Source organism: Mytilus edulis, chromosome 14 (assembly GCF_963676685.1).
Source record: "Mytilus edulis chromosome 14, xbMytEdul2.2, whole genome shotgun sequence".
NCBI classification, from domain to species: Eukaryota; Metazoa; Mollusca; class Bivalvia; order Mytilida; family Mytilidae; genus Mytilus; species Mytilus edulis.
In genome coordinates, this window is record NC_092357.1 from 39936531 (window position 1) to 39959336 (window position 22806).

Consider the following 22806-nt stretch of genomic DNA (forward strand, 5'->3'; position numbering starts at 1 on the left):
GCGATAATATTTTCATTTGCTTGGTAGAAATTAAGTTGTAATGTTGTGTCACCATGGCTCAATCTCCGACAAAAAGTTGTGCGCTTTGCGACAAACCAGCAACTTTATATTGTTATGAGGACAAACAGTTTTTGTGTTCTCAATGCCGAAAGGATATTCATGATAGAGTGACAGTCTGTCGTGATCACAATGTTGTAGATATTCATAAGGCCGGAAATCGTATTTACAAACCAGTGCCAGTTTGTGATTCTCATAAGAAAGAGTTTCTTTATTACTGCAGTAAATGTGACTGCTTGGCATGCAAGGAATGCATGACAAGTTCTCATAACGGACATATCACAAAGGAAATTAAATCGATTACTGATATCCATCGGCAGGAGGTGGACGAGATAATAAACAAGTTGAAAACGAAAGTTGAAGAACTAACAAAGACATTGGAAATTATTGATGGCGAACATTCCTTACTCATACAATCTGGTTGTGATTCTTACATCGAGGTTGTAGAGAAAACGTCGGCGGAGATACATCATATCATTGATCATTATAAGCAAATTGAAATGAATACTGCGTTTGACTTTCGTGATACCGAGACACACAACTTAACAGGAACTCGCGTTTTCTTTCAACGTTTTCACAAGGAATCTTCTGATAGAATGTTAAAGTTTGAAAATCTCTTGCAAGAACCACACGACAATACGTTCTTTCTGGAATGGAAAAATCTGCAAAACGAGTACAAAATTATGACGGAGGAAAGTGAGCCACATTTGTCTAGCCCAAGACAAATGTCAGGTTTCAATCAGGACACATTTAGGAGAGCTATTATTGACGGAATTGATAAACAGTTTCAAATAAGGTATATCAATGATGATTTTCTTCAGTTATATTCAGATGATATTTCTCCATGTCAGCTGGAATATATCTTCTAATCTAGAACTTATGTTTGTGTTCAATAACGTAGAATCAAATATCAACCTGTTTCTGTAAAAAAAATTAATCGTTAACAAATTGTAGGATTGATTCATCTTAGGAAGACTCTTCCCAGTTGTTTACACGCATACAAACCATTAGATACGTGATAGATTGGAGAGACTTGTTTTTGTTTTAATTCAATTTTCCCGTTATAAATGTTTTGAAAATATCTAGCTTACAATTTTCCTGATCATCTCATTTGTTTCATTAAATGAAATTACTTCAGGTCAAGATACAGTAAATGGGATTTTGGTGAAATTTAGAATACAACTGGCTTGTTGAACTTTTAATAAAAAAATACGAATCTTTCTGTTTTATTTTTCTGAATAATTAATAATTGAATTCTTTAAAGACTAGGTGAAATTTTGTGTATATAACACATACATTTCCATTTTGATAGTAAAAAATAATCATATGGTTACTGACTTCGTTTTTAGTTAACAAACATAGTTGTTACATTGTTAGCTGTAGAGATCTTAAAGACATCGACGTTTTACTTTTCACGTTTACGGCCTACAACGCGATGCCGATACGCATTTTCCCTACGTTTTGTGGTATCTTTCTGCAACATAGCCCATTTACTGTAAAACAAAACCTTAATTGGACCCTTTTCAATTGTTGCTTTTTTATTACAGCAATAGAGTTTAAGCATTGGTTAGTTACTTTATTCTGAACAAAGGTTTTTTGTTCAAAAGACCTTTCTCATGATTTAATTAGAATAATTCAATGACACATATATAAGTAACAAAAAAATACATTTTAGTCTTTGAACCCGTTGTTCAGACGACACTTTTATTTTTGTAACTTTGGAACATGTTTTTGTTTATCGATATTTGATTCGAGGCAAGATATTAAGCTACAGTATAACCATCTTGGTTATTGATTCATGAATAATAAGATGCACTTTTCGATACACGTTAGAGTTGCACATTCAGAATTGATTAACGGGATTTGAACACCAACAAACTACAGTTGCCTTAATATATTGATGTCTTTTATATATAGATTGAAAGAACTAGAAACAACAGTTGCTGTTCTTATAGAAGAGGTGGATACACTAAACGTGAAAATGAAAGGAAAACAAGAAGAAATCGATAACCTGTCTGAGTAAGTCTCCATTGCTAGAGTTGTACAAAACAGTTTTGATTTGGTGAACACAAATCAAACATCCTAAACGAAGATAATTTGTTTGCTTTTAATTTTTCTTTCACACCTTTTTACACTCACTCAGCCACCTGAATCTGCTACTGGTTTAATGTACAAACAAAAAGAGATTACACTCATTCAGCCACCCGAATCTGCTACTCGTGTAATGTTCTGCGTCAAACTAAATGCATAATCAATACGAGAACACGTTAATGTGTAACAAATATAAACCAAGATTTTTTAAGTGCTCTATCATTTTGAAACAATCAACAGGAAGACATGAAACCATACCCGTATAAACATGGGAAGGCAAACCATAGTACACAAGACACAATATAGAAAGACTAAAGAATTAGCAACAAGAACCCCACCAAAAACTTAGGTAGATCTCAGGTGCTCCGGAAGGGTTTTCTAAAAATGTAACCTTTACTCAAACAGAATAAAAAAAGATCTTCCAATAAATAGGAAATTATTATAAAAATAATGCCAATGTTCATGGGCCAAGAGTGTTGGGACAATTGTTGTTATCGAGATTTTAGTACTTAGTCTAGTTTTCTAATATAATATTGACTTACCTAAGAGCCAGCCATTAGCTATGTCACCCTCTTCAAACTGCCTGCAAATTTGTGCGCTATCTTGTAAAAGTCACTTTTATTCGTTCTTCTTTCGGCTTCCTCTGGGAACTTTATGTACTAATTTATCCTTCTGACTAAAGCGTCTGTAACATCACTTATACATCTGCTGATACTTGGTTGGCTCAATCCACATACATCCCCAATGACACACTACTTGCATAGAAACGTAAAGCAGACAAAACTTGCAGTTCCACAGGAATACTATGAGACCTTAGAGTTGCCTTCTCTAAATCTGGTCTTAGTTCATTGCACAGCTCAATTAGTTTATGCCTCGGAAATTTGTATGCCCTCAATAAAAAGTTATCAAGCCTATCTAGGGGGTTAGATCTATCTAGAAATACTCGTTCTCGTCTAAAAAATCTATCATTTTCTCTCAACATTAGCGCTACGGCCATATTTGCGATAGTAACATTGCAACTTACGACAGGCCTCGAGCAGTCGTAAGTCTACAACAATATTTACAACATCTCGCATCGTAAGTTTCTTTCATGAATACAAGTTACAACTTACGATATCGTAAAACTTACCTTACGACAGTCGTAGAGTTACGATAGTTTTGTGAATACGGGGCCTGTACTGGGTTGCTTAAAACGTTGGATAGTGTTAGCCAGTGGTTAAACTGCTTATCCACTAGTTAACTTTAAACAAATGGATTATTTCTATTGCTCAAAATTTATCCAGTGGATAAAACGTGCTATCCGCCGGATAAATTTATCCGGTACTTTTTGACTGGTTAAGTTTTAGCCATTGGTTAAAAACGGCATTGCAATTGATTAATAATTTGTATCATTAAATTAATATGTTGAAATTTCAGATAATTGCATTGTTTATAACTTGTTAACCTTTATATTCGTCACATATGGTATTTGAAGCTCATGAAAATTTGATATAGGTGTATATTTTCACTCCTTCTCCCTAAAAAAAGGGAAAAACTCCACTTGACTTCGATCATTTGGCATACACAGTAAACACTCACTTGTGGCATTTTACATAGTGATTGTGAAGTCAAAAACTTATAACATTTATACTTTTCAAGTTTTTAAAGTTGTGTCCACCTCATTGTCAATGAAAGCTATACGCACAGGGGCTTGTTACAATTGCCGAGTTTACTATCCATACGAACCCCTAAAAAAAGTATACGTGCGTATAAAGAAAAATACACCACCACGGATGCTGTTTTTTTTAATTTGATTTACTTTTAATATACATATTGCGATTTCCAGTTCAAAAATTAAGGAAATATTTACTTAATCAACATATAGTGGTAGTGGTTCATTACATTTGCTTGCATTTGATTTACAGATACCAGTGGTATCTAAATTTGTACATATTATGAGGCCTTAGTTACATTGTAATTACACGTTGCCATGCGTTCTATCAGGTTCGCGTTACTGTGAGGTGTAAAATAAATGCTTCAACCCTGTACCCAATACCTGCTTTATTTAAATTTTTAGAATTAAAACAATTCTATAATTCTATGTTAGAGATTAAATATTAAACATTGATATTTAATGACAGCATTCGGTTTCCATAAAAAAAATTAAGAAATAAGTGCAATATGATCTTACATAAGTAACACTTTAATAATCTGTTCCTTTATGTTATAAAATTGAGAATGGAAATGGGGAATGTGTCAAAGAGACAAAAACCCGACCATAGAAAAAACAACCAGCATAAAGTCACGAACCGGTCTTAAATGTAGCGAAAAATTCCCGCACCTGGAGGCGTCCTGCAGCTGGTCCCTAAACAAATATATACTTGTTCAGTGATAATAAACGCCATACTAATTTCCAAATTGTACACAAGAAACTAAAATTAAAATAATACAAGACTAATAAAGGCCAGAGGCTCCTAACTTGGGACAGGCGCAAAAATGCGGCGGGGTTAAACATGTTGATGATATTTCAACCCTCCCCCTATACATATTTTATAAAAATAATTACTAAACCATATGTCAAAATTGCGACAAAGTTGCATTAAACTAATTGATAAATAGATAAAGGTAACTTCATCGACAGGTGAGTTCTTAGGATGTAGATATTTCGAAGTTTGTTTGGTTTTCTAATCTTCATTATTTACTATGAATCGATAATTTACTATGATTGTCAATTTATTGCAAAATACAAAAATGTATCTTTTCAGGTAAAGTAGTATCTTAAACAATAAGATTTCAATGGTCAATGATGTTTATGCATTATTTCTTTCACGAAATAAAAATCTAACCTTTATTTTTATAACCAATAATAATAATAATAGTAATAATAATAATAATAATAATAATAATGATAATAATAATATATTATTTCTTGATGTAAAATGCAAATGAGCCTGTACTGTATTGTGTAGTTTAAGTATCCAATGCAAACAAGGTGAATCACCAGATGTGTTGCTCACTGTATACCTGTATATACCATGTTCTTAATAACCTTGGAACAAATTGTATATTCCTTACAGGTAAAAGATGCGTTATATGAGTGCGACATTTTTTGTTATTTTAACTATTTTACAAAATGCTTGATTAAATCGGTATTTATCTATAATATCTCAAATAGCAGAAAAAAAACAACTCTTGACATGCTTGAATTCTCCGCTACTTCAAATTGTCAAACAAAAAGCAGTTGTGGAATATTGAATATAATATTTCTGTCGATTTTTTATAGAAATACATTTTAAATATGTCTATCTTCTTCACATTTTGTATGATTAGATTATCTCAAGAATTACAACTAAAGGAGAAAAAAGAAACTAGTCTTTTAGACGAGATAAACAAGCTGAAAACGGAGATAAAAGACCAAGATCAACGAATCGCATTGTAAGTCTTAGTTCTTCAACCTTTTGTCTTTCAAGTCCTTTTCCAAATTATGGCGGTATTATGTGAATGTCTATAAAGACCATAACCAATATCGCAAAGTACGTTATGAAAAGCCCTGAACATGCTGAAATAACAAAATGAATGTAAATCAATGTGCATGCACAACAATAATTATTTCTTAATCACCTATTGATTTTAAACAAGTTTTTGAAATATCTTATAATGAAAAAATCCATTACAGTTAACACATATAATACTTCTTTATATATAATTGTTTTTAAACTGTAGTTTATATCGTACATTGTCTTGAATTAATAAGAAATTAACAGTGTTGGATTGTTTAATAAATTTCTCATTTAAAAGAAATGTAACATACTTTATCCTTATAAACAAAATCTAAAAAAATAACATATAAATATGACTTTCTATTGGAGATTTGAATAAACTAAGACAGAGTTTATAATGTTATTGCGGTCGTTGTGCATTTATGGTTCAGACATTTGTATTCGAAGAAAAGAGTGAGTTTTTTTTTAAATTTTCAGTTGATGGATAAAATTCCATGACATATTTGTAAAACCAAAATAAAATGATGACAATCAGTCATTGTTAAAGAAAAAACTTTACTACTTGGGAATTATTTTCTGAGGACATCACTAATTTTAAAGCTTAATGCATGATAAATAGTTGTTATTTTACGTTTTAAGACGACAATTCGGAAACCGGTTGCCTTATATGTGTAGTGCATGTAAAGTAACCAACATATACAAATATTGTGTGTATTGATATTGTTTATAAACAGACAGAAAGAGAAAGAAACAGCAGTTGCCAGACTTACCGATGAGATGGACGTACTAAAAGAGAAACTGAAGATGAAACAAGAACAAATGGATAAACTGTCAAAGTAAGTTTTGTAAACATGATTTCTTACAAAAATGTTAAAACTTTATTTCTCAACCGTTCAATGTAATACATGACATGCCTACCTGCAATAGTTATTTTTCTTAATTTTTTTTAATATGGCTTGTATATGTAGTTTGAAATTGAGAATATTTGTATAACAAGTCAAATTGTTAATACTATTGCAAGATGAAAGAGATTTAAATTGAATGCACAAATATGGAGAATTTCTTAGTATCCACATCTGGTTCAAATTGCCTTTGGATAGATTATTTAGTTATAATCATTGATAATAATTCTGAACCTCGATACTAATAATTTAGAATAAAACATTAAGGGCAGCGTTTGGAAGACCCAGCACTATAGCTTTTTTGTAACTAAACTTTTGTAATTTAAGTATCAAATACAGTGAATTAAGATTCAGGTATTTATTTTACTTAGACATTCCAAACAAACATACGATAGACATAGAATTTCTTAATTTTTCGGTTGGTCACATTCATGAAAGGGAAGGGGATTGTAGTTACGACGTAAGGAACATATCCGATATCATTTGTGAAACGGTTATTCCATAACGGTCAACCAACTCGTGATGGCGTCCGTAAAATTTACAAAGGGATGATTTTAACTTCACCATTTGGAACTCTTGGTTTAATAGCTTCCATGTGAGCAGCAACCCTCTATCAAGAAAATCATGATAGGATATGCAAGCACGGGAATATCGTATCAATTGGGAGATATATACCCCGTATGCAGGTGCTGCTGAAATGTTGCTACTTAGAAATGGCAAGTTCACAATTGGAAAGCTGAAATCATCTCTTTTGTCGTAAAGTTTTGTTTTCAACCGACCCTCATTGTCAATTTCTAGATGTAAGTCAAGATATGAGGCCAACTTAACTGTATCTGTGGTATCCTTTAACTCTAGCTCGATGGGATATAGCGGAAGGTAGAGTTAAAGGATATTGCTAACTTCTTATCTTTCTTTCTAAGAAGTTCCTGCATGAAGTCAGCCTCATAATAATAAAGAAACAAGTCGGCAAGTAGAGGTGCACAGTTTGTTCTCATTGGAATTTCACAGTCTGTTGAAAAACACGTCCTCCGAACGTAACAAATATGTAACCTGTAGACAAATTACTTTCAAGATAATCGTAAATTGATAAAACATTTCTATGATCATAGTAACTGATTTTGTCAGTCCATTCTGCTAACGGAATACTTAATTATAACTGGGGAATGTATCTATTGGACACAGATCAAGGATAGCTCTGCTAGCACAAAACGTTATAAAGGAAAATAAATCAAAAACAGTGAAAGCATAGAAAGTGATACTGCCCAAATTTGTTCCTGATTTGAGTTTTGTAGTTATAAGCATTTTGTTTTACACCATTTGATTGACTTAAGTAAGAGAATGGAAATAAACAATTCAGCATTTTTTTCTAGTTGAAAAGGGGCATAAACTCTAGAACAGTTGATGCCACCAAATTTAAAAACTTGATCTGTGTTATGTAGTAATAAGCATTATGTTTAAGTTTCACAGCAAACTAAATTAAAAAAAAAACTAAACAAAAAATTGAGCATTTTTTTTTTATTTGTAAAGGGGAATTTCTCAAGAACAATAAAAATGACTTCACCAAAATTCCAAATTTATTTGTATTATGTAGTATTAAGCATTGTGTATAAATTTCATATTTTTGGTGAAGGCATACTAAAATTAGAAAAGAAAAAAAATCAGCAATTTATCCATATCAAAAAGGGCATAACGCCAACACGGTAAACGTGATGTATCCAACAAACAAATTTGATGATCTGTGTTATATTGCAACAAGCATTGTCTATAAGTTTCAGAACATTTTGTTAACGCAAACTAAAGTTAGATAACAGAAACAAAAAAATCAGCAATGTATCCAAAAATTCAAACAATATCTGTATTTTGTGGTAATAAGGATTTATAACATACATACATGTCTGTTTCATAACATTTTATGTTTGCAAACTGAAGGACCGCCACTGAAACGAATATGTTTAGCAATTTTTACGTTATTGAAGGGGCTTAGCTAAAAGCAGTAAAAGTGATGCCACCCAGATTCGAACTTGTACTAAATTATGTGGTAGGCACATGTGTATAGGTTTCATAGCATTTGGTTGAGGTAAACTAAAGTTAGAGAACGGAAAAAAACTTAAGTAGTATAAACTAATGCTACGGTGGGGGCATAGAAAAGGATAATTTAAAGATAATAAAAGCGTAACAACATTCAGGATCGAAATACTTTTTTCAAAATAAGGTAGTCTTAGATGGGTGATTGTTTTAATAGTGTTTGGGTTTGAACTAACTGTCAGTAATTGAGAATACTCTCACATCTGTACCTAAAGTTTTTTTTGTTGTTGGAATATACAAGTACCCAACCACGTCCACCCTGTGTTTTTGTTAGATGTATTTCTATTTGTATCCATCTGATGAGTGAAGCATTTTTCAACCTATTTTTATGTAAGTTCTTATGTTGCACTGTTACACTATTGTCTAAGGTAAGGGTTTGGATCCCGTTACCAGGTTTTACCCCGTCAAATGCTGTATGTCTTTGTCTGTCCAAAGTCTGGAGCCTGTAATTCAGTTGATGTCGCTTGCTGATGTGTTACATATTTGATTTTCGTTCATTTATTTTTATATAAATTATGCCGTTTGTTTTCTCGTTTGAATTGTTTTACATTTGTCTTTTCGGGGCTTTTTATACTATGCGGTATGGGTTTTGCGCATTGTTGAAGGCCGTATGGTGACCTATAATTGTTAATTTCTATGTCACTTGGTCTCTTGTAGAGAGTTGTCTCACATCTTCTTCTATAGATATATGAGGTTAGAATTTTTATAAATTTAAAGTGAACCTTGAACAAATGGGAAGGAGTTTTTTTTTAAATAGTTCAAAGAGAACAAGATACCGTGACCAAAATCATGTCTTTATTTGAAAACGAACGTAATTCAAACATCATAGAATCCATTTACAATTATGTGTGAACATGGACAATGTTTGCCTCTCCTTGTCATCATGATGAATATTTATCGTAAATTATAACTTTTAAAATATAAAGAATATATCTACCAAGAACAAAGTAAATTAGTAAACTATTTTTCTAATTCTAGTGACACCATCAAACATTCAAACAAGATTTACATTTAGTCACCATTCCCATCAACTATAGAGAAATTTAAAATTATCAACGATTAGTCAACTACATGTATCTAATGATCAAGTTACGATTATCAAATAAAATAAGATTTTTGGGGTTACGGTGATTTTCTGTAAAATTTCGATTGATCTTATTTCTCTTACATGGCCACATATGATATTAAGAACACACACACACACACACACACACACACACACACACACACACACACACACACACACACACACACACACACACACACACACACACACACACACACACACACATACACACACACACACACACACATCAGCATTGTAAATATCAACCTAGCGACTGAGTTATTCTTAACATCGATGCGTGTACACGGGGAAATTAGAAGAAGACAATTCCATTTGTTTTTGGTCCGCCATGTTGGGATCCTCGTAACTGCAATTACGATGACCAGTTTAACTCCAGTGATTATATATGTTTGTTGTTTCCATACACTACAAACTCCTCAGAGTCTGAATTGACCAGTTTTTGTGCTCGACCAGTAAAATCGAGCACACATTTTACTCGACTAGTCTTGACATTGTCTCGACTGTACTTAACTGTACTTAAGTGTACTCGACATTGTCTCGATTAGGTCTCGACTTTACTTAATTAGTCTGATTCAGTACTTGATGATCTTTGTGTAGTCTGAAATGGTCTTGACCAAGGCTCGACCTGTCTCGACCTGTCTCGACTCAGTCTCAACCAGTCTCGACCTGTCTCGACTAGTCTTGACCTTCAAATTTAGTTTTGACTGGTGTAATTCAGCCCATCTAACTTAAAATTAAATATTGATCTTAAAAAATTCAAGCTTATTAGGTAGTTTGATTTATTGCTGTGAAATGAAAGAATTTAATTTTGCAATATGTAAAAAAAAAATTATTATATAAAAATTCAGATAGTACACTTTAATTTTTTTAATAACTTTTTCAAATCAACTTGGATTTGCATCAAACTATGCAGCTATCTTACATATATATCAAGCTTACTGAATCCCATTTCATTTAGTTTTTTGTTGTATTGCTGTAAAATTTAAGAATTAAAGTAATCTTGGTATAAAAAGCTAGGATTTGCAATTCGGACAAAATAGAGATAGTACACTTTAATTTTTTTAATAACTTTTTCAAATCAACTTGGATTTGCATCAAACTATGCAGCTATCTTACATATATATCAAGCTTACTGAATCCCATTTCATTTAGTTTTTTGTTGTATTGCTGTAAAATTTAAGAATTAAAGTAATCTTGGTATAAAAAGCTAGGATTTGCAATTCGGACAAAATAGAGATAGTACACTTTAATTTTTTTAATAACTTTTTCAAATCAACTTGGATTTGCATCAAACTATGCAGCTATCTTACATATATATCAAGCTTACTGAATCCCATTTCATTTAGTTTTTTGTTGTATTGCTGTAAAATTTAAGAATTAAAGTAATCTTGGTATAAAAAGCTAGGATTTGCAATTCGGACAAAATAGAGATAGTACACTTTAATTTTTTTAATAACTTTTTCAAATCAACTTGGATTTGCATCAAACTATGCAGCTATCTTACATTTATATCAAGCTTACTGAATCTCATTTCATTTAGTTTTTTGTTGTATTGCTGTAAAATTTAAGAATTAAATTAATCTAGGTCAAAAAAGCTAGAATTTGCAGTTCGAACAAAATAGAGATAGTACACTTTAAGCTTTTAAATAACTTTTTCAAATCAACTTGGATTTTATTAAAACTATATAGCTACCTTGGTGATCTTACTAAATCCCAGGTTGTTATGAAGTTTTAAAATATATTTTTGTCAAATTTAATGACATGACACTATACATGATTTAATTACATCAGTACACATTAGTTTTACAGGTAAAAAGAAAGCCCTACTTTTCTTAAACTCGTGTATTACTTATCTAGTGAATTAAAAGCCCTGCGATTTAGATTTAACAGGATGTTGCAACTTTGAATAAATGTTATTTAGAATTTAAAACTCTCTGGTAGATGTGGTCTTTTTAATAAGTTTGCCCCAAGCAGAAGGTATTGCTTTATAAATCACCACAAATCAGAAGAACTGTTTTAATAATTTCTAATGTTTCATCCCTTTTTGATATATTTATATAGTGTATATCAAAAGGAATAAAACATTAAAGGAATTATATTAATATTTTATGTATACTTTTTCCCAAATTATGAGAAAAGATATATTTCTTATATCGTAGCTTTTTGACCTAGGTTAATTAAATTCTTAAATTTGACAGAAATACACCAAACAAAATAACAACCTATGATTCAGTAAGATCAATATATTGCAAAGATATTTGTAGAGTTTGATGAAAATCTAAGTTGATTTGAAAAAGTTATGAAAAAAATTAAAGTGTACCATCTCTATTTTGTCAAAACTGCAAATCCTAGCTTTTTTTACCTAGATTCAATTAATTCTTAAATTTGACAGCAATACAACAAACTTTATAACAACCTGGGATTCAGTAAGAAGAATACATCACCAAAGTAGCTATATAGTTTCAATAAAATCCAAGTTGAATTTAAAAAGTTATAAAAAAAATTAAAGTGTACTATCTCTATTTTGTTCGAACTGCAAATTCTAGCTTTTTTGACCTAGATTAATTTAATTCTTAAATTTGACAACAATACAACAAAAAACAAAAGGACCTGGGATTTAGTAAGCTTAGTATACATTTAAGATAGCTGCATAGTTTGATGAAAATCCAAGTTGATTTGAAAAAGTTATTAAAAAAATTAAAGTATACTATCTCTATTTTGTCCGAATTGCAAATCCTAGCTTTTTTTACCAAGATTACTTTAATTCTTAAATTTTACAGCAATACAACAAAAAACTAAATGAAATGGGATTCAGTAAGCTTGATATATGTGTAAGATAGCTGCATAGTTTGATGCAAATCCAAGTTGATTTGAAAAAGTTATTAAAAAAATTAAAGTGTACTATCTCTATTTTGGCTGAATTGCAAATCCTAGCTTTTTATACCAAGATTACTTTAATTCTTAAATTTTACAGCAATACAACAAAAAACTAAATGAAATGGGATTCAGTAAGCTTGATATATGTGTAAGATAGCTGCATAGTTTGATGCAAATCCAAGTTGATTTGAAAAAGTTATTAAAAAAATTAAAGTGTACTATCTCTATTTTGGCTGAATTGCAAATCCTAGCTTTTTATACCAAGATTACTTTAATTCTTAAATTTTACAGCAATACAACAAAAAACTAAATGAAATGGGATTCAGTAAGCTTGATATATGTGTAAGATAGCTGCATAGTTTGATGCAAATCCAAGTTGATTTGAAAAAGTTATTAAAAAAATTAAAGTGTACTATCTCTATTTTGGCTGAATTGCAAATCCTAGCTTTTTATACCAAGATTACTTTAATTCTTAAATTTTACAGCAATACAACAAAAAACTAAATGAAATGGGATTCAGTAAGCTTGATATATATGTAAGATAGCTGCATAGTTTGATGCAAATCCAAGTTGATTTGAAAAAGTTATTAAAAAAATTAAAGTGTACTATCTCTATTTTGGCTGAATTGCAAATCCTAGCTTTTTATACCAAGATTACTTTAATTCTTAAATTTTACAGCAATACAACAAAAAACTAAATGAAATGGGATTCAGTAAGCTTGATATATGTGTAAGATAGCTGCATAGTTTGATGCAAATCCAAGTTGATTTGAAAAAGTTATTAAAAAAATTAAAGTGTACTATCTTTATTTTGGCTGAATTGCAAATCCTAGCTTTTTATACCAAGATTACTTTAATTCTTAAATTTTACAGCAATACAACAAAAAACTAAATGAAATGGGATTCAGTAAGCTTGATATATATGTAAGATAGCTGCATAGTGTGATGCAAATCCAAGTTGATTTGAAAAAGTTATTAAAAAAATTAAAGTGTACTATCTCTATTTTGTCCGAATTGCAAATCCTAGCTCTTTATACCAAGATTACTTTAATTCTTAAATTTTACAGCAATACAACAAAAAACTAAATGAAATGGGATTCAGTACGCTTGATATATATTTAAGATAGCTGCATAGTTTGATGAATATCCAAGATGATTTGAAAAAGTTATAAAAAAAATTAAAGATGCCTATCTGAATTTTTATATAATAATTTTTTTTTTACATATTGTAAAATTAAATTCTTTCATTTCACAGCAATAAATCAAACTACCTAAGAAGCTTGAATTTTTTAAGATCAATATTTAATTTTAAGTTAGATGGGCTGATTTACACAAGTCAAAACTAAATTTGAAGGTCAAGACTAGTCGAGACAGGTCGAGACTGGTTGAGACTGAGTCGAGACTAGTCGAGACAGGTCGAGACTAGTCAAGACAGGTCGAGACAGGTCGAGCCTTGGTCAAGACCATTTCAGACTACACAAAGATCATCAAGTACTGAATCAGACTAATTAAGTAAAGTCGAGACCTAGTTGAGACCTAGTCCAGTACACTTAAGTACAGTTAAGTACAGTCGAGACAATGTCGAGACTAGTCCAGTACACTTAAGTACAGTTAAGTACAGTCGAGACAATGTCGAGACTAGTCGAGTAAAATGTGTGCTCGATTTTACTGGTCGAGCACAAAAACTGGTCAATTCAGACTCTGAGGAGTTTGTAGTGATATTTTTCATAAAGACAAGTCTTGCTCTATGTTCAGTGTTGCGTGTTTTGGTTGTATAATCTTATTGCAATGATTATTATTTAGTCTTTATATTTTAAATATAATCTTATTGCCATAAATCACGATATCTTGATCATGTTAATACCCCCGTTCACTTTGATTGAAAGGTAGATCTTCGATTTGCCATACATTTATATTCAGTTTTTTAAATATATTTTTGGTGTTTTGACGTAAATTTAGGAAACGCTTGTGGGCTCTATCGTAGCGGCCAGTTTTCATTGGTGGAGGAAACTGACAATACTAGTCAATTATGATTGGTAACGAGTATAACAACAGTATTGATTGGCTTATGATAACAGTAAGAACTACTTAGACCTCTCGACGTGATACTTTATTTTAAAACCAGATTATAAAAAGAAACATGTTTATTGGATATCTTTGACTATTTCAGATTTGGTTGATACAATAAGTTACTTGCTTCTTCAAATTAACACTGGACGTTAAGCAACCAACAATCAATCAATATTCAAATTAACAAGAACAACCACCACAAATAATGACTTGTCTGCTACTTCAAATTATCAAACTTTAATCGGTTGATTCAAACTTAAAGCAGTTGGTTCAAACTTAAAGCAGTTGGTTCAAACTTAAAGCAGTTGGTTCATACTTTAAGCAGTTGTTTCAAACTTTAAGCAATCGTAAGCAGTTGTTTTATACCTTAAGCAGATGTTTCAAACTTTAAGCATCAACCTCCTGGTCAGAAGAAGAAGGTTCTGAGAGTTCCCACTAAGCACTGTATACGACCCCGATTAAATTGGTCGAATCATCAGATACAATTCTGAAAATAAATAGTAACAATATGATAACAACAACAAATCTCTATAAGGTGGCATGAACTTAATTTCAGATAGAATTGTTACACATGTTAATGTAATAAAACATCTGTCGATAAATTCGTCTTGATTTTGGTGTGATTTCCTAAATACGTTTCCCCCTCTTTACCACTGCTTGTTGACGAGACACGTGTTTTGTCTTCAAAATTGTAATCCTTGTATAATGTTTTTCAATATTGATTAATTGTCTTTCGTATTATTTTCTAATATTTGATTTTATTATTGTTTTGTCGGGTTATTTCGATCACATAAATAAACAACATGTTGTCCCTGTGGTGGTTTGAATGTCTGATCTATGATATTTTTCAGTTTTATTTTTTTTTTAATTGACCAGCGAGTTCTTTTTATACATTTTTTTCATCAGTATATATGTTTAACTTCATTTCAATTTATATGCTTAGATTATCTGAAGAATTACAACTTAAGGAGCGAAAAGAAATTGAACTGTTGGACGAAAATAACAAGCTGAAAACAGAGATAAAAGAAAGAAACGTCAGAGAAGTCAAATTGTAAGTCTTATACTGTGTACCTTGTAAATACTTTTCGTACACTTTTCAAATCTATATCTTTAAACTTTTTGCCTAAAGTGAAAACAAAAGTGATGCAATAACACGTTCAAACAATTTGGATGGTGCGTTCGTAGGAAAATAAGTGATTTGGTCAGGTTAAAAAAGGTATTTGATAGAAATTCTGTCCTGTACAGATAGCCATGCTGACATTATATGGCGAAAATAAACATTTTCAAGCAGTCCAATTTATGCCTCGAAAACACGAATATGCTGACTTCCTTTTGGACAGTTTTTATTGTGCTTTGACATTTTTTTCGTTCGTTTTTGCGGGTACCAATTTTCGTGAATTAAGGAAAACCTGAACATTCGTGGATATTTAATTTTGTTGTTTTTGCAAAGTCTACATACAATCATTTAAAAAAAACTGTAATTTTTTGAACATGTGAATTCGTGGTTCCCCTGTACCAACGATATGCACAAAATTTTGAACCAAACGAAAATTATAATTAATGAATCCACAGGTATGTAATCATTATTTTAAAATCATTTGAGATATCTGAATCTACTGAAACGTAGATTATCACAGAAAAATGTGCAAAAAGTGTTTTGTACATAGAATCTGTTGATAACTAAACACTTTACAATATATAATAAGTGAACAATAGTTAATTTATAAACTATATTTTTTTTCTTCTGTAGGAAAGTAAGTGGTTCAAATATATGTCTTTTGACACTAACAGTACATGCGAATTTGGTCCATTAGACCATACTGATAGCAAACAGGTTGAAATCAAGATTTTTTTTGCATTCATACTTCTTGTATCATGACGTCTTAGTACAGAAATGAGCTGAATGTAACACATTTCTATTTCTTATACCTTCTATAAGACTGATAAGATGTGATAGGATTGTTAATGAGACAAGTCTTAACTAGAAACCATATTACATAAAATTAGTTAACAGTTATATGTCACCGTACGCCCAGGAACAATAATCAAAACCCTAATGCATAGTCAGCTATAAAAGGCCACGAAATAACAAATGTAAGACAGTTCTAACGAGAAAACTTACAGCTTGATTTATTTACAAAGCAATGAACAAAACAACACATACATGTATGTAAACCCATCATAGACACCAGGACTAAATTTAGTTTATACGCCAGACGCGCGCCTCGTCTACAAAAGACTCATCAGTGACGCTCGAATCCAAAATAGTTAAAAAGGCCAAATAAAGTACGAAGTTGAAGAGCATTGAGGACCAAAACTCCTAAAAGTTTTGCCAAATACAGCTAAAGTAATATATGCCTGAGGTAGAAAAGCCTTATTATATACAGCAACAAACAACAACCACCTAATAACATGATCCTGACTTGAAACAAGCACATACAGAATATGAGGGGGTTAAACTAGCTTGGTGGCGAAAAAAACTCCCCTATTCTAGCACAGTTGTGTAACAGTGCAATATAATCAAATATATCTCGATTTAAAGCACAAACATTTCTAACAGTAACACGGACTGCATGTGACAGAATATTTATATATAAATCAGCAACAACAACAAAACCCGCTTAGTACAGATATGAGAGCAACTATAATTACTGTATGCATTTTTATTTATAATATATATTGCGGCATAAATTACCACAATGCATTTTTCATGTTTTACATGAACTTGGCCATTTTATATTCATGTGGAATGTTGTTTGTATTTTTTTCTCTCCGTTGGAAGTAATTTATATTAACATAATAAAGGTTTATGAAAAAGAAGACAAATATAAATTTAATTTGTCATACAAAAGTTCATGTTTATAAAAGGCATCCCTTCATTCGAACATCCTTGTCAAACACAAACTGGTATTCATATTGCTATTTGAAACATTGTAATAAGTGAATGCTCGATTGATTTTAATACATATATAATAGGTCAGTCAAAATTAAACCATTTTTTACAATTTTTAAATGTTTCAGGTCAAAATCTTAATATTTGACATTGTTCAATTAAAACGACAAACATAAACATCAAAAGTATAATATCAAAATAGCCTTAGTGTTCATAATATATATCCAATGGCTATGAAATTTTGTCTACTAGGTTATAATTTCAAAGTTTAAATAATGAAAACTTGTTCAAGTATTTCAATATATAAGATCCGAAAACAAAGTTATATCGTCCTTTGTATTTAGATATAGTCCGGACATAGTATTACCTTCATTTTTTTTCAACACTTTCCAAATGTATTTCTTAAAATATTATGCAGGAAATATTAAGTAGGAGGGGGGGTACCAAGACGTTGTTGATAATATTCCATATCAACATCACAAATAATACATGATGGTCTTGAAGTATAGATTATATGTACTGACGTTGTTTGTCATCATCATAACGTTTTATAGTGTTCTTTTATTTGTGTTTGTAAATTATTAACCTTTACAGTTTAGTGCATATTTGAGTAATATCCTTATATAAATCCTGTCATGGTGTTATTGTGCTGTGGTCATATTCTGTATTCATGTCTTTTAGTTTTGCTAATGTGTTTTGTCAATATGCCATCTTGTTTTTCTTTGTGGACATATTTGTTTGTGTTTATAGTGATTAAGTTTATGACACAATGTTGAATACTGTATACCTATTTTTGACATTTTTACCTATTCTGTTTATTTTGTTCAGTAATACACTACATGTATTTTGTCAGTATAATGGAATTAAAAAGCGACTGTCAAACAAATGAGATATTTAAATAGCTATAAAACAAGGTTATTCCACCATTTCCTACAGAAAGATCAACCTGTTCCGAGTCAGGAATATGACAGTTGTATTCCATTCGTTTTATGTTCATTGGATTTTGATTTTGCCATGAAACAATGGATTTTCTGTTTTGAATTTTCCTTGGCGTTCGGAATTTCTGATATTTTCCTTTTTACATATTTAAAAACTTGGTATCAGCAATGAATTTTAATTAAACAGATGATTTTTATCTTTTTTGTTTATTAAACTGAAAAGTTGATGCTTCACTGCCTTGAATATAGTATTTTATAGTCTTGATTATGTTGTTTAATAAGTCACTAAAAAAGAAAACATAAAAAACTTTATTATTATAAACTGAATGTTACAAATTGCATATTATATATATATATATATATATATATATATATATATATATATATATATATATATATATATATATATATGATGACAATTGCAACTACATTTCCATGGCAAGTTTGATAAATGCAAAAGTTTTTTTTCTAATATTGTTCCTGTTGTTGTGCAATAGACATTTTTTTTCTGAAAAAAAGTTATTCCAACAGACATTTTTCAATATTTTCAAAAATCCAATAACATATATATGTAACGAGAGGTAATATAATAGCCATTAAATACATTGTTAAGACGAAATTTCTATGTGTGTGGTTGATTTGATATTGTGACCCGATATGTAACACAGATAAATAATTTGTTTTGATATCGTTTATGTACAGTCAAGAAGAGCAAGAAAAAACAGTTGCCAGACTTACAGATAAGATTCGTTTACATACAGAGAACCTGACAGTAAAACAGGGTCAAATAGATAACCTTACAAAGTACGTCTTATTAATTTGACTTCTTTGAAATTAATTTTGTTTTTCATAACATTAATGTATCATGTGTATTGTAAACCAAAGATTTATACATACTACGTTAGTAATTAATAAAAGATTTCAAGATGTATGAGCTACATCCGACCATAACACAATATGCATTGTGTTCTTTGAAAGTACGGTTGATACATAATACTACATTTTGTACACGACACAGAAAACTTAAGACTGAGTAGCACGAACCCAGAGAGGATTCCAGGTACTCTACATGGTAAATGTAGTCTGCTCCTTATGTGACACTCGTCGTGTTTGACCTGAAAGTACTAGCCTGTAATGAGTTTAATTGGGCAGTCACGGTCGACGACAAAAGGACAGGATTTATATGTTTACAATTGAAACATATCCGTCGTTATCTGTGAAACAGATATTCTCTAAGGGTTAACCAACTCATGATTACGTTTATACAATTTTTTAAGGGATGACTTGATCTTAATCATTCGTTTAATTACCTCCTTTCAGACAACACTGAACTGTATATATATAGTGTATCTTTTATTTCATGTTCGATGAGATGGATGCTTTCAACATAGTCACAAAACTTTGAATAATTCGTTGAAAGACCATCATCTATATAGAGTTGTGTTGAGTTTTATATTTATGATACAGAAAAAAACTACTGTATGGAGTCTGCCAAATATAAAAAAAATGAACATGTCTGCAGGAAGAAGATCCACATTGGTTCCCATAGGAATGTCGATTGTTTGTTTAAAATCACACTGAACATAACAGATATATTTCAAATTAAGTAATCAAGCATCTGATATTTCAAAACTTTTTTTACCAGATCAGTTTGTTTAGTTTTGGTTCGATTTATTGCCGTTCAAAACAAGATATGTGTGCATTGGTGTGTGCATATTGTTCGTCAAAGGCTATAAAAATGTATTGTAAATGATGTTTCAACCTAAAAATACACAATATGACAACTTTCAAATATCACACAAATCACCAAGTTGATGAGTTTACAATGGAAATATTAATTGTCAATACGTCACGACAAGCAGTTCAAATATCCACGAATCAATAATGTTACATATCACTTACGCATTGACGACATATTTCATATCAATAAGTCGTTTGTAACTTGGTTTTATAGGATGAACAAAGTCAGTCTAAAATACAGTTTAGGATTAGGGGACAGAAACACGTAAATATACTGAATTTTCTTCTTTTATCTTAAGTCCATTATTCAGAATACTGCTACTTTTTTTAATTTATACTTCATCAAATCAGGATAAAATCCTCTTCAATTGAAACCAGTATCGGCAAACTTTAGAAGATTCAATAAAGCGCCATACAATCTAAAATTGGGTAACTTATGTATAATAACAGCGTAATGAAGAATTGTCCTTTCCAAGAACAAGGTTCCGCTGACTGAAATGCCATTTTCTCATAACATTTAGCGACATTACGTACAGTAAAACCTTTATGAAAAATTGTTTTCGATATAAGATCAATCATATTAATTATAAATAAAGAAGATGTGGTATTATTGCCAATGAGACAACTCTCCACAAGAGACCAAATGACACAGAAATTAACCACTGTAGGTCACCGTACGGCCTTCAACAATGAGCAACACCCATACTGCATAGTAGCTTTAAAGACCACACAAAGACAATGTAAAACAATTCAAACGAGAAAACTAACGGCCTAATTTATGTAAAAAATGAACAAAAATCAAATATGTAACACATAAACAAACGACAACCACTGAATAAGAAGCTCTTGACTTGGGACAGCATGTGTCGGGGTTTAACATGTCAACGTAATCGCAACCCTCCCCTAACCTGGGACAGTAGACAGTACAACATAAGAACGAATTATAAAAAATAAACATAAAAAGCTATTTTTGGTTAAATATTACGCTGTTTGAAAATTGAACAAAACATCTCGTCTCTATTTCTCTGATACTCAAATAAAACTATGAATAGCGCATTAATACTTTCAAAACAATGCCATACAAAAACTCTTTTGGATTGCATAATGAATTAATCAATTGTAAAAAAACAGTCTCGAATTTTTCTTTTAGAATGAGAATTGTATTAATTGGTTGTACAGGTGCTGGTAAAAGCTCTCTTGGAAACACATTACTAGGAGAAAACTGTTTTTATACAAGCGCAGGTGAAACATCTGCTACTTTGAAATGTGAAATTCGTGAAAGAATAGTAGGAAACAGAAAGATAAAGGTTGTTGATACACCACCAATCATTGATTCAGAGGGGGAAAATATGGTGTCCACACTAGCACGTTTTTTCGATTTACTTTCTCCAGGTCCCCATGCAATTATCATTGTTATTCCACCATCCACAGGTTCAAACATTGAACGTCGAACAATAGAAATTTTATTTGATTTTTTTGGTGATGACTATTTTCTTGATTTTACTATGCTAGTAGTGGTGCGAAAATGTGATATAATTGGTGAATTTGGAGAATGGGACAACATTTATGACTTTGTCGAAAACAAATCTTCAGAAACTATTAGACAACTTTACGAAAAATGTAACAAACGAATCGTTGCTGTTGAAAATAGACAAACGTTTACTAACAGAGAAAAAGATGCAGAAAGGGTCTTTGAAGAAATAGACAAGATAGACGGATATTATTCTCAACGCTATTTTCAAAAACTTACCGATGAAAAAAGGAATTATGAGGTTATTGCAAAATTAGAGAAGAGCATAAAAACAAAAGAACAAGAAAAAGAAGAATTAAAAAACAGAAGCAACTGTAAACAAATGTAGAAAAACAAATCAATTTGCACAAAGAACTATTCCGCACCATTATTTTTTTTTTATATTAGAACGCATAATACAACCAGGTACCACTTTATCGAATTGAGATAAATAAATAGATATATGAATACATATTATAACACCAAAAGACAAAACCAGTGTAAGTTACAGTATTCAACGTTGGTGTTCCTGCAATAAAACATATACATATATAAGTAAAACTTGTACATTTACTGAGTTTACGCTCTCGAATGTTTAATTGTAAATAAAATTCATAAACTGATATACAGGTGTAAATGTCATCATTGATAGCTCTTGATAGCGGAATGCTGATATCGAGGATGTAATTAAACCTATAACAACAACGGGATAAATTTTAAAACATTGCATCGATAATTGTAAGGACTCCATCAATACTTTGTTGATCGTTATGGAATATCTTTTACATTTGATATTACAATTCAGTCCTCTTTTCCTCAAATCAGACCGAATTCGAATAATCACCGGTTTTGTTCTTACATGGGCAACATGACGGGTGTCACAATTGGAGCATGGTCTGTTAACCCCTCCAGCACTTCTGAAATCTTTCTTGTTTTTTGGTGATGTTTGTCAAAATCTGTTTTCTTGGTTGTTGTTTGCCTTATAGTTTTTGTTTTTGTTGTTGCAATGGCGTTTTCTTCGACTTGTGAGTTTGAGTTTCGTATCTTATTATATATTGCCTTTTTCTTCTTGCTTCT

At 31.0% G+C, this 22806-nt stretch overlaps 1 protein-coding gene across 1 annotated transcript; it reads left to right on the plus strand.

Moving 5' to 3' along the window:
* The first annotated feature begins 14 nt into the window (after positions 1–14).
* LOC139504191 (myosin-9-like) lies at positions 15–22078 on the plus strand. The gene is made up of 7 exons (XM_071294257.1): positions 15–853; positions 1975–2076; positions 5458–5562; positions 6362–6463; positions 15592–15699; positions 19182–19283; positions 21370–22078. The coding sequence occupies exons 1-7, from the start codon at positions 54–56 to the stop codon at positions 22076–22078; spliced, it is 2028 nt and encodes a 675-aa protein (XP_071150358.1). The 5' UTR covers positions 15–53.
* The last annotated feature ends 728 nt before the right edge of the window (positions 22079–22806 follow it).

Coding starts and splice junctions, on each gene's coding strand:
- LOC139504191 (XM_071294257.1), top strand. CDS start 54: ATGGCTCAATCTCCGACAAAAAGTTGTGCGCTTTGCGACAAACCAGCA. Junction 5,563..6,361: donor CAAGATCAACGAATCGCATT/GTAAGTCTTAGT, acceptor GTTTATAAACAG/ACAGAAAGAGAAAGAAACAG. Junction 6,464..15,591: donor CAAATGGATAAACTGTCAAA/GTAAGTTTTGTA, acceptor TTATATGCTTAG/ATTATCTGAAGAATTACAAC.